At 45.8% G+C, this 16,755-nt stretch overlaps 1 protein-coding gene across 10 annotated transcripts in view; it reads right to left on the bottom strand.

Annotated features, from left to right (window-relative positions):
- Positions 1-16,755, bottom strand: part of LOC131504751 (BEN domain-containing protein 5) — a 1,495,810-nt gene that overhangs the window by 198,702 nt on the left and 1,280,353 nt on the right. For 2 of the 10 annotated variants that reach the window (XM_058717436.1, XM_058717442.1), the window contains 2 exons: positions 14,525-14,666; positions 10,360-10,536 (listed from right to left, as the gene is read on the bottom strand). The exons of 4 other annotated variants lie outside the window; for them this stretch is intronic. In XM_058717436.1, the coding sequence (XP_058573419.1) occupies positions 10,497-10,536; positions 14,525-14,666 (182 nt within the window). In that variant the 3' untranslated portion in view covers positions 10,360-10,496. Of the gene's footprint in view, positions 1-9,999; positions 10,537-12,979; positions 13,217-14,228; positions 14,377-14,524; positions 14,667-16,755 lie in introns of those variants that run through there. 4 more of the 10 variants (XM_058717437.1, XM_058717443.1, XR_009258139.1 and 1 more) reach the window with 3 other exon arrangements.

Raw genomic sequence — 16,755 nt, 5'->3', positions numbered from 1 at the left:
GGCATAAGGCAATTTATAACAGTGCTGACACATCACTGATTTCAGAAAACTATTTCAGTGGAGTCACTGTTCTCCCAAAGTAGGGAGAAATGTATGTAAGGGTGCGGTGGGGGATGCAGTGTGAACAAATCCCCACGGCCACTCTGATCAGGTTTGCAAACCAGACCCACAAGCCCCCCCCCCCCCCCCCCGAATTTCCCCAGCATGAAAATCCCATCTCTGCTGAGTTCTGGACAGGCTGCAGGTGGCCACGAGTGAGAACTGCTGAGAAATTAATGGCAAGGAACCAAGGACAATGCTGCAGAAAAAGCTATGCTGGCATTTGTTCCTTGTGTAGCTTCTCTGATGACCATTGCAATGAGTCCAGAGGTGTCCCACATGATTGCTGGTGATCTGGGCCCACTAAAAGTTTTTGGATAAATTTCAGGTGCCCATTTCAGGGGGAGAGGAGGATAACCTTATCCAGATTCTTCCCACAGAAGAATCTATGTGGGAGTGGCCCAGGCCCTGGACATTTATTACCCCCTTCTTCCCATAACACTATTGGCCTGATCGGGAAGACCCATGGCCTGCCCCCGGGGCAGGAGCTAAGGGACAGGCCTGTCCTTCCCACACTGGGATGGAGACACAATGACCCCAGGGTTTGTCTCTGCTCCATTCCTCTCCTTCCAACTTTGGGGTCCTTGCTTTAGTTCAGGTCTGGATTGGAGCCACAGCCTCCTACCAAATCTTTGACTTTTGCATTTATTTATTCAATAATTAAAATTTTATAATGTTTATTTATTTTTGAGACAGAGAGAGACAGAGCATGAGCAAGGGAGGGGCAGAGAGAGGGAGACAGAATCCGAAGGAGGCTCCAAGTGTCAGCACAGAGCCCAAAGTAGGGCTTGAACTCACAAACTGTGAGATCATGACCTGAGCCGAAGTCAGATGCTTAAGTGACTGAGCCACCCAGGCGCCCTATTCAATAATTTTTTAAATGAATTTATACTGTATGCCAGGAGCTGGGAATACAGCAGTGAACAAACAAGAAACCAAGATGCTGAAGTGGATAATGAATGTAATTATGAGTTTGTTAATTATTCACATATAAGAAGAACAGAGAGAGAAAATCCACAGCTCAATGTAGGTGCTTGTCAATAATTCTGGTTATTGTTTGGGGCAGGTGGGTGTTGGTGCAGAGGGAGGATGTGGGGTTCTGATCTTTCTTTTTTCTATTTCATGTCCCTGGCCCTGGAAATGGACACAGCAGATAAGTGAAACAGGGAGGCTTTGCCCTGCTGATTTCTTGAAATAGTCCCTCTTCCGTTATTTCATCCAGTCTACTGCCACCCCTGGGAGGCATATGGAAAATCCCATTTTCCACAGGGCAAAGTGAGTCTCAAAATGGTGAGACTCACCTCCAAAGTCACTAAGGCCTAGGCTGCTGACTTGGCTTTGAGGCTCAGGCACCCTGTCCGTCCTTCTTACTCTCTATCCACAGCTTCTGCTGATCATGGCACATTAGTTTGAAATCACCAAGATGTAATTACATTCCACTTACCATAATTATAATGTGGAAAAGCACCTTTGTTTAGACAGGTGCTTCTCAAAGTGTGGTGCCCAGACCAGCAGCATCGGCATCACCCTGAGAACTGGATGGAAGTGTAATTTGTGAGCCTCACACCAGATCCGCTGAATGGCAAACTCTGGGGTGGGACCTGTGATCCGGGTGTCAGCAAGGCCTGTAGCTAAATCTAAAGCAGCCTGAAGTGTTAGAACCACCGGTAGAGAGGAAGAACATAGGATCTTGCCTCAGGAGACTTGGGTTTAAGTTCCATCCATTAACTATGTAACTCAGGAAATTCAAATTACCCTTCTTTACAGCCTGTTTCCTTACCTTCAACATAAAGACACATCAGAAAACTGCTATGAGGAATCACAAGCAGTAATATCTGTGAGTCTTTTATATTACTAATCAATGTGATAATAATAAAGCTACTCATTCATTTGCTCAATCATTCATCCAACAAGCATTTATTGAATGCTTAGTCTGCTGGATCCAGGCCACACCTATGCTGGGAGCACTCTTTTTTGCCGTCATTTCGGTTGGGCTCAGACGCAGGCAGGCCAATAGTCTATAGATTATCCTTGGTGAGATAAAAGCAGTTCTCTAAGTATTGCTACGCAAAGGGTATGGGCTGTGCTGTGGGGGTGAGGACAAGTGCATGCCCCGCAGGGGGTCTGAGGTGCTACACCAGCAAAAGGACGTGGATTTAGCCAGGACCTATTCCGGGCCAGGCTCCTGCTCACACACGTGCATTTGGGATTTCGCTGAATCCTCAGAGCAAACCCTCAGAGGCAGTGTTACTGGCGCTGTACCTTGGGGGCAAAAAGAGGCCGAGAAAGAGACATGGTTTGAGAAAGCCTCAGAGATACTTGGCATCACCACATCTGATGACAGGAGATGTCGTGAAAGGCCCCTTGGCTCCCACGTGCATTCCAGGTGCCAGCAGCTGAGCACCTCTCCCGGGGCCAGCTTTTCTGCTGGGAGCCTGCTAGTGTGCTTCTTTGTTTTGTCCCTCCAACAATACCACAAAGTCAGAACCCCTGTCCTCGTTTTTCTGACAAGGAGACAGAAGCTCCGGAAACCGTGTGATTCACGTAGCAGGAGATGGAGCCTGGATTCAAACCTAGGATAGCCTGGCTCAGCGCCCACTCTCCTCCCCACCCCACATCTGTCCACGGCAAGGGACCCCTAGCTTTCCAGAGGGACCTGAGGGAGGGTATCGGCAAGAACAGATCTTCACCACTACCTCCTTCAAGTGCCCGTTTTTTTGAAGTCTCCTGCTTCATTTTCTTGATGAACATGCTTCTTCTATGCTCTAATCCTTCTTGTTGCTACACAGAGTGTCTTCAAGTACCAGTTAAAATGAATTCTTCCTTCCTCCTTCCCCCCACTCCCTTCCTCTCATCTGGGAGTAAAGCTGAGGCTCCAGGCAGACAGGACATAATCTCCCTCACTTTCTGCTCCTGGGGCACCTCCAGCTCCCATGGCAAGGGTCCTGCAGGGCTGTCCGCCCCATGCTGACAACCTTCTCCCCACACACACAGTCTTCCTGACTCTGCACTGCTTTTTCTTTTCCTCAGGGCATTCATCACCTTCTTCTGTAATTTTCTTATTTATTATGTTTACTATTTACCTTCCTTCTCTTCCCATTCCCCCCCCGCCCCACCCGAGCCAGAGTTTAGGCCATTTGTGCTTTTCTTCATAGATATGTCTCAGGCATTTAGACTAGTGACGGACATGTACTAGGTACTCAATAAATGTTTGTTGAGTGACTGAATGAATTCCATAATTACTGATGGGGAATTTCTGGATACTAGAAATTTGGTGAGGCTAGGACACTGAATCTCTCTCCCCTTTAGCTAATGAAACAGTGAATGCCCATATCCTCAGTTGTCGGATCAGATGGGGGTTTGGAGCTATGCTTGGTGTGTGACTCCCTGCCTGGACCCAACGAGAAGTGCCTCTCAGAGTGCTGGGCACAGGTTTGACATTCAGTGCATGTAAAACGAACAGAGGGAGGGATGGATTAGCACACAAATGGCCAATAGACAGTCACTGTCATCCTCTAGGTGGAAGCTCAAAGGCCCCATCTCAGAGCTCTTCCATGATTGCACTAGAAGGAGGAGTTCTAGCTACTAGAATAACCCAGCTTAGAGAAGGCTAATTGGGGAGGAGAAGAGGGTCTTTAGTGGAGGACCATATGGCTCTTTCCTTTTCACAGAACTAAACATTGTTATTGATAATTTGGCTAGGATACAAAAGATATATTTATATACTATAAACCTGGGAGAAAGGGCCTATCATAGAATCAAATTCCATAAGGATCTCAAACACCCAAATGCATGCACAGACAATTTACCTAGAAAGGCATTGAAAAAGTACATCTTTATAGAGAATGAGTTAACCATGCTTCTTTAAAAATTCCAAAAACACACGGATGTCTATCTTGCTTGAGACATGGCTGAACCTTTTGGAAAGCAATATAAAAACACATGGAAAGGACTATAAAATGTCCTTGCCCTTTAACCCAGTTAGCTCAGTCCTGGGAATTTAAGAAACAAACAACTATAAATGATCATGGCAGTATTATCTCTAACAGCAAGACACTAGAGACAACAAAATGCACATAAGAGATAAGAAGGTAATCAGGACCCTGTACTGGAAAGGGCATTAAAATGGTAACTATGCACATCGGGCCACAGAGGGCGAAATGTTTGCCACATGGTGTTAGATGCACAAGGCAGGATCATGGGAAGCTGGCCAGCCATGGGGACAAAGAGATGTTGCCCATGGACAGACAGGAGGGGCTCCCAGGAGCCACGTGCAGTTGGGCTTGGTTCTCGAGATTATGGTTGGATTTTCTTTCTTGGCTTTGGCTTTCCTCAAATTCTGTTTTGTATTTTAAACACAAATGGAAAAGAAGATCTCAACCAGCTGGAATGTTGGGCTGAAACCAATAAGATGAAATAGAAGAGGGATAAATGCAAAGTCCTGTATTTCATTTAAGAACTATATTTAAGAACACACACTTGAATGGGTAGTGGTGGTGGTGGTGGTGATAAAGAGCCGCTAAAAGGAAAAGGGGAAAGAAAAAGGGAAAAAAAGAAGCACTTTACTGAATCCCTGAACTAGGAAGGCAGGGACTGTAGGCCTGCCGTGGCGGGAGGCCAGTATGATCACCGTAACAAGTGCATAATGGACAAGATGGCTGGGGCTGGGGGACATCATGCACTTGACCAATATCTTCTACTCTAATCAATAGGGAAATCAGGAGCTGAATTTTGTGTGAGTTTCTCTGGCTTCAAGACCTATGTTCCTCTTACAACGCAGTGAACTAAAGGGACAAGTATTGTGTTAGCCAAAAAGAGAACACAGAGGAAAGTTTGGTGACCATTAACTCAACATGGGATAATTCCATCATGGAAGATGCTAATTCAGGGTCAAGACACATTCATAGAGATATGCTGTCATAAGAGGTGATAACCTGCTCTAGTTAGTGCCACCCAGACCCTTCCTAAAGTACCCTGTCCAGTCTTGAACCCTACCTTTTAGGGACACAACATAAAAGAGCAACTGGGATGGTCAGGGGTCTTAGGATTAGGGAACTGATATTGAATGCCTAGCTACTTTACTCACATTATCTTACATAGCCCTTGATATAGGTAGGGATTATGTTCCCATTTTAAAAATGAGAAAACTGAAGTTAAGAGAGGTTATAAACTTGTTCAAGGTCAGATAGTAGTAAGTGATGGTCAGGATTCAAACACAGGGCTGTCAAGTCCAGAAGCCCCACTCTGTCCCGTGTAGCCTCCCTCATGTGACAAACGGTAAAATAGAATTTGAACTACTTATTAGTTGGTGAAGAGACAGGATTGGTACCTTCAATTCCACAAAGGGCTATGAGGAGAAGCGTTGTGTGTGATTTCAGAGGAGAGAATTTGAATGACCTTAGAAATCTCAGGGAAGTATATTTTTAGCTCAACAGAAGAACATCTCAGTGACAGTAATAATTGGGTAGGAAGCCAACTCCCCCATGCCTGGAGGTATTCAAGCACGGCCTAGAGAGGCATTTGCTTGCAGTGGGCAGGAGATCTGGGAGGAAGACCTCGAAGTTCACTTTTGACCCGGAGGTTCCTTGAGCCTATGAAGGTTCTTGGCACAAACTGATCAATCCCTTCAAAAGAAGTGATGGAAATAACTGTTGATATGTCTATTTGCAGATACAAAAAATTATATGCCCAAGGTACACATATTTGTCCAGAGAAGACTAAACACAGAAAATGAAATGGATTCTGCTGGAAATGCTTACAGGTTAAGCTTTTATTTTCTGAAACCAAGAAAGCAAACTCTGGGAAGATGTACAATCTCAGAAATAATCAAAGGAAATATGAGGTACTAGTTTTCACCTAGTAAGTTGGCAAAATAATTTAAAACACGGTCACACACTCATTATATGTATCAAGAATGATAAAAAAAAAATGTCATTCTTTTTGACCCAGGTAAAATGACCTTAAGAAAATGATAGAAAATATAAAGGGAAAAACTATGCACATGAAAATCTTCCCCTGAGTTTTATTTATAAACAACCTAAAAATTTAAGGAAGAGCAATGGGCCCCTGGATGGTGGGCCTGAGGCTGGGGCTTTTCTGGGAGGAGAGCTGGGAGGTGGGGAGGGGGCCTAGCTGGTACACACAGGAAAAGGCCATGAGCATGGAGCACTGTGGGATAAGCACAAGCTGTCTGGAGGGCCAAAGGCAGGTATAAAAGCCAAAGTTGCCGTGTAAGAGGTCAGAGCAGGTTGGAGACTGGACTGAGGCACACTGGGGGGAGGACTTGAAAGGGTGTGGGGAGAGAAGAGAAGAATGTCAGCTCTAACCTTGGTGGCCCTTTATCCTCTCTGGCCTGGCGCTTTAATTACGTTCAGTACTTCTAGCAACACCACAATGGGATGTTATTTCCTCCATTTTGCAAATGAAGAAGCTGGTGTTCAACAAGATGACTGCATAACTCACATCAAGTGAGGTAGTAAGTGCTAGAGTTGGGAACTGAACTCGAATGCATTGACCTCTAGACTTAGGCTCTCGCTCCTGCCCTCGATGGACCAATTTGTGTAGTGGGGCCTCTCAGGGGCTGGCAACCCTCCTTCTTAGCCCCACAGCCCAGCAGATGGCTTACTCGACTGTAGCTTGATGTCTGTCTGCTTGGTGATGTTGGAATTGATGGTTAAGTTTCCTGGAGCAACAGGGAAACACGATCCAATGGAAAGGGAAGGATGCAAACCTGATCATACGCTATGATCGCAGTGTGTACGATACACTCTCTCAGCCTTGAGAAAGAGACTACAAGAGATCTATCACAATGCTTACAGGAGCGTAATTTTGGAATGTTTCCCTATTTTTCCAAAAATTTCTATGAAGTGTTTTTTATTTCTTTACAATTACAAAAGAATGTCATAATTTAGAAATGCATGCAAGAAATCCATGGGCACTTAATGGTCACTAATTCCATTCCTCGGGTAGAAGATAAAAACAAACCACATCTTTCAGTTTCATCTGGTAACAGAGAACTTGTTGCCAGGGTTTCTGAAGACAGTGCCCAAACCTCATCAATTCAGACTGCCAGTTGAGTCCTGGCTGTCTTGTCCTACACGACCCACTGGCCTGTCACAAGAATCAAAAGAAAGAACCTAAGTGTAAAAGTGAGGGGATACTTACTGGTACCTGAACTGAAAGTCACCTTCTGCCTCATGTCCAACTAACCAGCACTTGGCAAACGTGAAAGAGGGACTCTAGACAAGTTTTTAGGGCAGGTCCTTAGTTATTTAATACTCTCAGTTGCAAATATCCTCAGGCACTTTAAAAGGAACATGTCTTTTTACTTTGGAAACACTCTTGTTCCTTGGTTAAATCAAGTCTTCTAACGACTTCTAGTAGACTAGTATTATTCAAGAGTGGCACTTATGTCAAATGCACATCCCCACCCCCATCCCAAACTTACTGATTCGAGCTCACTAAGCCACGACCCACAAGTCTGTATTGTAAACACCTCAGCAAATTCTTAATATTGAACATATTTGGGAAACTCTGCACTATACAAAATGAATTTGAGTTTTGTGTATGTGTTTAATGTAATAAAACTATGCATCCTTTTAATGTTTATTTATTTTTTGAGACAGAGAGAGACAGAGCACGAACGGGGGAGTGTCAGAGAGAGAGGGAGACACAGAATCTGAAACAGGCTCCAGGCTCTGAGCTGTCAGCACAGAGCCCGATGCGGGGCTCGAACTCACGGACTGTGAGATCATGACCTGAGCCGAAGTCGGACGCTCAACCGACTGAGCCACCCAGGCGCCCCTATGCATCCTTTTAAACAGTACTATAGCTCCTTCACATGGCTTGAATTAATGAGACTGGTTACTTTCCATTGATTACTTAGGTTGGGTCTCTCTAAATATACCCTCAAATTACATGCTTAGAGTCTCAGCCCAGACCATTACATCCCACTCATCTTACAAGGAAAAGGTAAAAGGGTAGATTTTGTACAGACCCGGATTCTGATCCAGCTCCACTGCTGACAAATCTGAGACCTTGGCCAACATGTTATTTAATCGTTTCTGAGCCCATTTCTTCATCTGTATGGGTACAGGTATTATGGCCTTGCCCTTGCATGACAGTAACAGGGCATTGAGTACTCAAGAGGGGCTCAAAACCATTTCAGTATAACTCGAGTATGCACCTCTCCAGATTCCCCAGCAGAATTGGCTTTTATGTCCTTCCTTGTCACATCCCACTTCTGATTCTATTCTGCCTTATAAGCTAAAAGTAACTAACATCTTTGTAGCTCTTTGAGATTTCCAGAGCCCTTTATCCAGATGTTACCTATCATCCTCTCCACAACTAACCTGAGTTAGGGATCATGATCTCCACTTTAAAAGAAATGAGCCCCAGAGAGGTCAAATGACCTTGACAGAAGTGGCAAAGTCAGGACTTGAACTCAGATCCCAGAATCTTTCACACCTTGTTCAGTCCCTAATGTGTGCATTGTACATTACATAAAGCACTCACATCTCTCATAGCGTTTTAAAATATATATTTCCATGACTATTTCCCCCACCAAATTAAAAGCACTTATAAAGCAGGTACGACATTGTAATGGTCTTTGAAGGTAAATGCAGTTTTCAGGTGTGTCTTCACCATGGTTAGGAAGAAAAGGGGATGAGCTCAAGAATAATGCATACTTCTTCCGAGTCCCTCATGCATCATGCACTACTCATGCCCAAGCTGCCTCATGCTTTGAAATGAACCCATCTTAATAACATGAATTTATTGAACACTACTAAGTGTAACGAACTTTGCTCATGAAATGAGTTAAACTATGTCAGTTAGAACAGTCCTGTTGTTGTTATTATTTAGTTATCCATATAGCCCATGAGGCAGACATTATTTTCCTCATTATACCAATAAGGAACCTGAGAAGTTAAGTGATCAATCCAAGATCACACTGCTAGTTTGTGGAAAGTTGGGGAAATACCATAAAAGGAAACTCACGTGTACACATCCTATTAGCAAGCATACAATATTTCACATGACGAAGGGTTATTTTATTTACTAAAACAAAATCCCTCAAAGAGGCAGCCACTTCCCCTACTTATCCCAGTGACCCTGACCTTTGGCTTAGAGACCACCAGAGAAACCAGGGGCTGAAATTTTCCAACCAATGCCTAAAAGCCAATGACCAGAAATGAAGAAAATAACAATCGCCAACATTTATTGAACACTTTATATATAGATATATAATTCTTATAGCAAGTCTGTAAGGTAGATATAATCTCCTTTTTACGGAACAGCAAATGGAAACTCAAGAGGTTAGGTTAAACCCAAAGCAAGCAGGGGAGCCAGGAGTGGAACCCAGGTGCTCAGCCCCAAACCCTTGCCATTTCCAATATACCATGCTGACTTCACAGGCATTACAGAAAGTGCAAATCAACAGGAAGATCGAATGTGGTTTGCCAGATTGTGCACCAGGCACCTTAGAGAATCAGTTACTGAATGAGATAAAAATTATGTAACTTGAAAGATCATTTTAGATATAAAAGGATAAACGAACTGACGCGAGGTGACACTGCCCCCTGCTTCCTGAAGGTAACGCTGGGCCACATCTCACATTACCACCCCCTAACACCCCTTTACAGAGACTGATTCAATTTATCAAGGAAGTTGGATCTCAGATCATCTTGAGTGAGAAAGGCGTCTGTCTGGTCCTAAGATCTGTCCTTTGAAGTGAGAGGAAGTAATTTGCTTCCGAGACAGCCCTTCAGATCTGCAGACAGCAACCCCTCCCCTTATGAATTTTCTTGCTTTTGGCCTGAGGGTTCCACCTCTCAAAGGACACTGGTCACCTCCACTGTACACTTACTACACTTAAATAAATGAGGATAATGATTGTCTACATCAAAGAATTAATGAAGCTTTATTATAGAACAAAATAGAGGAACAGAGATAGAAGTCCTTGAATGGTAAAAATATTAGTTCAAATTCTCAGTCAAGTGATAGGCAACTCAGAGACACTTTATCCCCCTCCAAAAAAGACAGTGCTTTCCCCATCCCCAGAATGACACTGGTGCCAAGTTGCTGCCTGAGTCTCAGCAAATCCATTTGACTTCTTTGGAATGGGAAGTCCAAGTTCAGGGCAAGCCGACGACCCTGGAAGCCTGCTGGCTCCCTGCCCACATGCCACCACGCACGGTGGGGTCTCAACTGGACAGCACCATTGCCCGCAAATCACAAGCCACGCAAGAAAAACGATAAGGCTTTATGAAAAATCCAAAGTTTATTGCAAATTGTATTTTGCTTCCCTTCGTTCTTCATTTTTACAGGATTTATTGATATCCATGATTTTTTCACAGATGTACTTGTTGACTTTGGAGAGTCTCTGTGCAATTTCAGTTTCATCCACAGTTTCTTGTGCTATTCTGTCGTACAAACACTCTAGACAGGGGAAAGGAACAAGATGGCCAAGGATTAATGGTGAATTTAAGTACAATCTTGTAAGGTGGCACAAAGAAAATGTACCTCCTTACATACTTCCCAAATACCAATTCACGTATCTGGCACTGCTGTACGTTTAAATTTTCAATACAAATGTACTTAGAAAAAAGTAGATATATGCTGTAAGTTTACACTTTAAAAATAATGATACAATATCCATATGCCCACTACCCAGTTTCATAAACATTATTGGTCCTTCTGATGCCTCTGGATGCCCCTCCCCAATCCCATCGTTTCCTCACCCTCCCCAGATGTAAGCACTCTCCTGGATTTTTTCTTTCTTTTCTTTTTGTGTTATCACATATGTACACATTCTTATATAATGTATTGTTTACTCTTCCCTGTTTTTTTTAAAATAATTTTTAATGTTTATTTATTATTGAGAGACAGAGAGAGACAGAGCATGAGCATGGGAGGGGCAGAGACAGGAGGAGACACAGAATCTGAAGCAGGCTCCAGGCTCTAAGCTGTCAGCACAGAGTCCGACACGGGGCTTGAACTCAGAAACCACTAGATCATGACCTGAGCCGAAGTCAGACACTTTACCAACTGAGCCACCCAGGCGCTCCTACGTTTCCCTGTTTTTAACTTTTTTTTACAGGTATATCCACATCTTATATATCTTTCTTTTTCTCAACATTACATAAATTTCGTGATTTACCCAAGTTGAAGTGTGTGGCTACAGGTCAATCATTTTCACTGATGGGTAGTGTTCTCTGGAGTGGACTGTTCCACAATTTGCTGATCCATTTTATTGCCAATGGATACTCGGATTGTTTCCAGTGTTTTGCAATTACAAACACCCTGGTGCGTGTCTCATGGGGTACACATGCAGGAAATTCTCCAGTGAGGGCCAAGCTGTGGCACTGCTGATTGCTAGGGTGTGTGCATACTCAACTTTACTAGGTGATGTCTAGTAAATTGTTTTCCAAAGCGGTTTGCTGCCTGGAACTCCTGACAGTAGTGTATGCAAGTACTGGTTGCCTCATATCTTCAAAAGCACTTGACATTGCCCGGTTATTAAGGATTTGACAGCCCGGTGGGTGTGAAGTGGTATCTCAACGTGGTGATTACTAACAAGGCTGAGGTCGGCCGCTCTTAGTGAGTCTGACGTTTGCTGTGATGAAACAAAGAGTGAGCCCCAGACAAGGTCTGACAGGAGCCTGACTTCTGCCCAGTTTCTAGCCTGGGCACCTGAGGCAAATCATTGCCCTAGATTCCTCACCTGCTTACCAAGAACAACAAACCACAGGTTATTTTTAAGGCTGCCATGAAGCATGATAAACATTTTGCAAGCCTTCTTCGAACCGTAGAGAACATTACACCTGTATGGAGTTGTTACAATTATTTTATGTACATACACCTGTCCACTCCTGGGTCCTACCACAGTGCTTGTAGAGGGGCAAGGTTCAGTAAATATATGTTAAGTGAACGAATGAATAGTTTTCCAGAGAAACTCCAGAGGTCATAAAAATTCTGGACATAAGGGGACTACGCATGGAGAACATACCAGTGGAGTATATAATCATGGGCAAGAATTTTAACTTCTTTGAACCTGCGCTTCCTCAGCTACAAAACAGGAATGGAGACCTACTCTTAAGGAGTTGCTATGGAGGGTAAACAACATCTTGTCTACGAGGCCAGCCCAGAGCAGGTAATCCTGCTGGAGGTGCAGAATGTCGGCACTCGATGGGACTGTGGGGACTAACACGTGCTGACCCCTCCTCTGGCATGTGGGAAAGCGGAGGCCTGGAGAAAGTACGGACAGAACTCACTGTGCCTTCCCCAACGCTGAGCTCTTCCTGGGTGTGCAGCCAGCCCGCCTCCGGGTGCCATCCACACTGCAGGTGCATGTGCTATGGGCATCCTGGGTCCTGGGCACCCTCCCCTCCCCACTGAGAACGGGTTTGCACAGAGAAGCCTTTAAAAGCTTTTGGTTGACCTCCACTACTCCCTGACTACTCCCAAGCCACTTATCTCCACTTCATCTTGTCTTGGCCTTTCCACAGGGACTGAGACAAGAAGGCAGGAGGCCCGGTCTCTCTCCAGTCTTGCCTTCTGCTAAGTTTACCTGCAATTCTCTCCTGCTCCAGGCTATCCCACAAATCAGTGTCTTTGACAATCTCTTTCCCGATTACCCTGGCTCCATCCTTCAGCTGCCTAAATCCTATTCATCCTTCCAGATTCAGCATCCCTGGGGCCTACCAGATCAAACTGGGAGACCCCACTCTGCTGATTGCCTCTGCACCCCCACCCTTGCCTGGCTCTCTGTCTCAAAGCACTGATCATGGTCTAATAAAACTGTGACCAGTGCCTCCCCTACAGATGGGAACGCTTGGACAGTCTGTCTCCAGCCCTGAGCCGGGAGGAAGCAGATACTCACGGTGACTTTGCTGGAACCTGAACCAAGTGAGGGAGACAACTTGTGCTGAGAACTGTTTCGAAGTTCAGGAGTTCGAATCTGGCTCTTGCCCTAGTTGCTGTGCAACCTCTAAGTGGGAACCAGTCTGGGTCTCAGTTTTACCATCTGTAAAAGTAGGATGGCAAACCACATGATCCAAGGAGATTCTTCCAGCGCTAAGTCTTTAGCTGTCTGGAAGGTAGTAGGGTGGTAAAGAGGCTGAGGAGAGAGAAGGGGAGAGAAGGACAGTGGGTGTGATGGCCCTTGGAGCACTGGCAGGGGTCACAGAAGAGGCAGGAAGAGAAAGGGGCAAATGCAGGAGTGTTTTCCAAGAGGCCTCCCCAGCATCCCAAGCGTTCCTGTGTCTCGGGGGCAAGAGCGCTGAGCGGCCCCTGAGGTTGATTAAAGGCTTTGTTAGACTCTAGGTATTAATCACCTGCACTTGCTGGGAATGTCTCCCTCTGCGAGGGAGCATTTGAGATTATTGCTTAATTAACAAGGTTTATAACAGTGCTAATGTGTCCTATTAAAAAAGTTATAAAAATTATCCAGAACTCAATGCTGTGGCTCATTTAGGAAACTCAGACATTCTGCAAAAGGTCATTTGACCTTAATAAGGTTTAACTGTCATTCTGGAGCTTGTCATTAAAGAGAGACTCTCCTACGGCCCTCCTGCTCTGCTTTCTGCATTTGCAAGCAGTATCAGTGCTCACCATCCTGCTGCCATCCGGTCGGGAAGGACTTTAAAATCCTCAAAGACATGAGAAAATCCCTAATGAGCAAGGGCTGTCATTTTTGTACAGCAAATGTGACTAAGTGTGGTAAAAGTGAAATAAACACACACAATCTCAAGCCACAGATCTCCTGCTTGGAAGGACCAGTCCAGGCAGTCTGGAGGAGCTCATATAATTGGGGTAAAAATGGTGAGTGTATGGTGGGGTAGGAGACGGACTTCCAACCTGCCTGATTGTAGTAAAGAAAAAACCAACACTGTACTTCGGTATGACAAGAAACCTCTGGGACGAGGAAGTCGGACACACTCTGCCTGGCTCTGACCTAACCAGTTGTACGGCCTTGGGCAAGTCACTTTCCTTCTCATTCGCCTGCATGGCAAGCATTTCTGGGCTCCCAGCGTTGCTATAGGAGGCCCCTGGGGGGCAAAGATACAGCAAAAAGAGACCAGAGGTGACCACAAGGGGCTCTGGGACATATGACAGAAGTGTCCACTCACCCTAAGAAGTCAGGGAAGGCTTCCTAGAGGAAGGTTCTCCTAAGCAGATCCGGGTGGTTAGAGCAGCTAGCCAGACAAAGCAGCCCAGGTGCAGGGTGGGTAGTTATGACTTGTGGTCCGGGCCCCAGGAATGGCCCTTACAAATTCCCTAACGTGAGAGGGAACAAGGCTTGTTCAGGGAGTACAGTAGTTCATTAGGGCAAGAACTCTAGGGGAATACTGCTGAAAAATAAAGCTGGAGCAATGGCCAGGGGCCAGGCTATAAAGGTGCTTTTGTGACATGTTAAGAAGCTTACCTTTTAATAATGGGCACCATGGGCTGGCTGTGACGGGGTGGTGGTGACAGGATCATGTTTGGTTTCTTAAGGATCACTCTGGTTACGTAATGGAGAGGGAAGTCTGGAAGCTGCCGGAGTATTGTAGGGGGGAAATGATGGCCTATGAAAGGTGCATGGGGCAGGGAGAGAAGTGGGTGGTTTAAGACATATTTGGGGGCAGAAGAGACAAAACGAGGCATGTGCAGGAGTCGAGCATGGGCATCTCGGGGTACCTGCTGGTGGTGCCCTTCACCAAGACAGGGAATCCAGAAGGGGCAGAAGGCTGTGCAGAGAGGAAAAAGGAGAGAGTGGTGAGGGGCACAGTTGTGCCAGTGTCATGGGGGAACCTGTGAGCTGTGAGGAGACGGCCAGTGGGCACCTGAATGTATGGCTTGGGAACGCAGAAATGTGGACTGAGCCAGGGATAGATTTGGGAACATCATTCACTGATTTAGCAAATGTTTACTGAGCACTCACTACCTGCTAGCCCTGAACAAGATACTCATAAAGCTTATATTCTAGTGGGCTTGTGGGGGGTGGGGGAGTGGGGAGGCAATTCCCAAATAAACAAACAAGAAATGCTATGCTGACACTTTATGTAGGGTGATGCTGAGGTGACAGAGAACAATGGAAAGGCTATGCAGATGGGGCCGCTGGGAAAGGCCTCTCTGGATGGCCAGAAGGAGGTGGGATTGCAGGGCAGATGGAGGGCACTGCTGACAGTGGGAAAAGGAAGGTGGTAGGAGGCCCCTGTGATTAGAGCATGGTGGAAAATGGGAAGCGAGGTGTCAGCAGAGGGCAGAGGGGTCCCCAGAGGCCAGATTGCCAGGCGTGAGCCAGGACAAGGAGTGTGGGTTTCAGCCTGGGCTCTGGGAACAGTGGGAAGTGAGATCAGCTGAGGAAAGCTTTGTGGAGAGAGAGGACACTCTGGGGACAGAGGACAGGGCAGCAGAAGTGGAGCCCACAAGGGGCATGTGAAGCCAGGGAGGCAGGAGGAAGTCGAACATGTGTTACTGAGGAAGTCCTCAGTAAAGGAGGAATGAGTGGTCCCATCAGACAGTCTGGGGAGGAGGTGAAAAGTGTGCCCCGGATCTGGTAAGGCGGAAGTCCATGGGAAACTTGGCAAGGACAGACTAGTAGGGGGCTAGACTAGGGGGCTAGGCCCCCTCTGACAGACAGCAGGGGCATCACAAGTGAGCACAGGCAGTGAGTGTGGACAACTCCTTAAGAGAGCTGGATGTGAAAAGGAAAAGGGAGACATGGAGCAACCAGGTGGTTGAAGTGGCCTCCAGGGAGTGTTTTGTTTGTTTTCATAAGAAACAAGTGGTCAAAGTCTATTTAAATGATGCTGGGAAGGAAGTGGGAGGGCAGGAGCATAATTGGAGGAACAAGGTACTTAGGAAGGCAGGTGGGCTGGGATCCAGATAGAGAGAATGGATGGCCCCAAATAAGAGAAGAAAACTCTTCTTCTGGGACATGGGGCAGAAGAACAGACGGTATAGTTAGGTCTGTAGTTAAGCCTGCAGTTTGAAGCTGTGGGAGTTCCTTTTCTTTTCTCTCTGAAGGAAGAGAAAAGGCCATCTTCTGGGAAAGAGAGGTGTGGACTATCATGTTTGGCAAAGCAGAGGAAGTTTAAAAAAGGCTTGGAAAATAGGGGAGTAGATCCGTGAGGGAAACCTGGGGGACCTGACAGGGGGGTTGAAGACCTAATGGCCCAATGCCACACAGCTGAGAGGTTTTCTAGATTGTTCTGTAGCACTGGGGACCCAGTTAGCTGCACAGGACATCATCCGAGTAGGGTTTAAGGAACATTCAAAATGTTTCTTTTGGCCACTGGGTAGCCAGGACAAAGACCACAATCCTGGCTTTATTGATGGAGACACCAAACATGGGCTTGGTTGGTACTGGCATTGCGCTAGGCTTGGGGAAACAAAAGTGGATGTAGTATAGGAACCAGGGTTAGCTCCAAGTTAAACCAAAGCAGAGCTGGGGCTCAACCCCAGGCTTTTGATACTGGGTTCCTACTGCTACTTGCCATCACCCTGCACCGTGAGTGGATGGGAGAGAGCCTGCAAGCTGAGCAGTACTGGGCATTAGTGAACTTCAATGGTGTGATCATCACAAGGTCACATCGGCTCGATGGAGGCAGCTCGCTTGTCAAGAAAGATTGCTAATTTCTTGTCATACTTAGAACATAACTATTTCCAAGC

This window comes from Neofelis nebulosa, chromosome 2 (assembly GCF_028018385.1).
Source record: "Neofelis nebulosa isolate mNeoNeb1 chromosome 2, mNeoNeb1.pri, whole genome shotgun sequence".
Classification (NCBI taxonomy): Eukaryota; Metazoa; Chordata; class Mammalia; order Carnivora; family Felidae; genus Neofelis; species Neofelis nebulosa.
The sequence above is the reverse complement of the archived record's forward strand: the minus strand, read 5'-3'. Positions and strand labels throughout refer to the sequence as shown.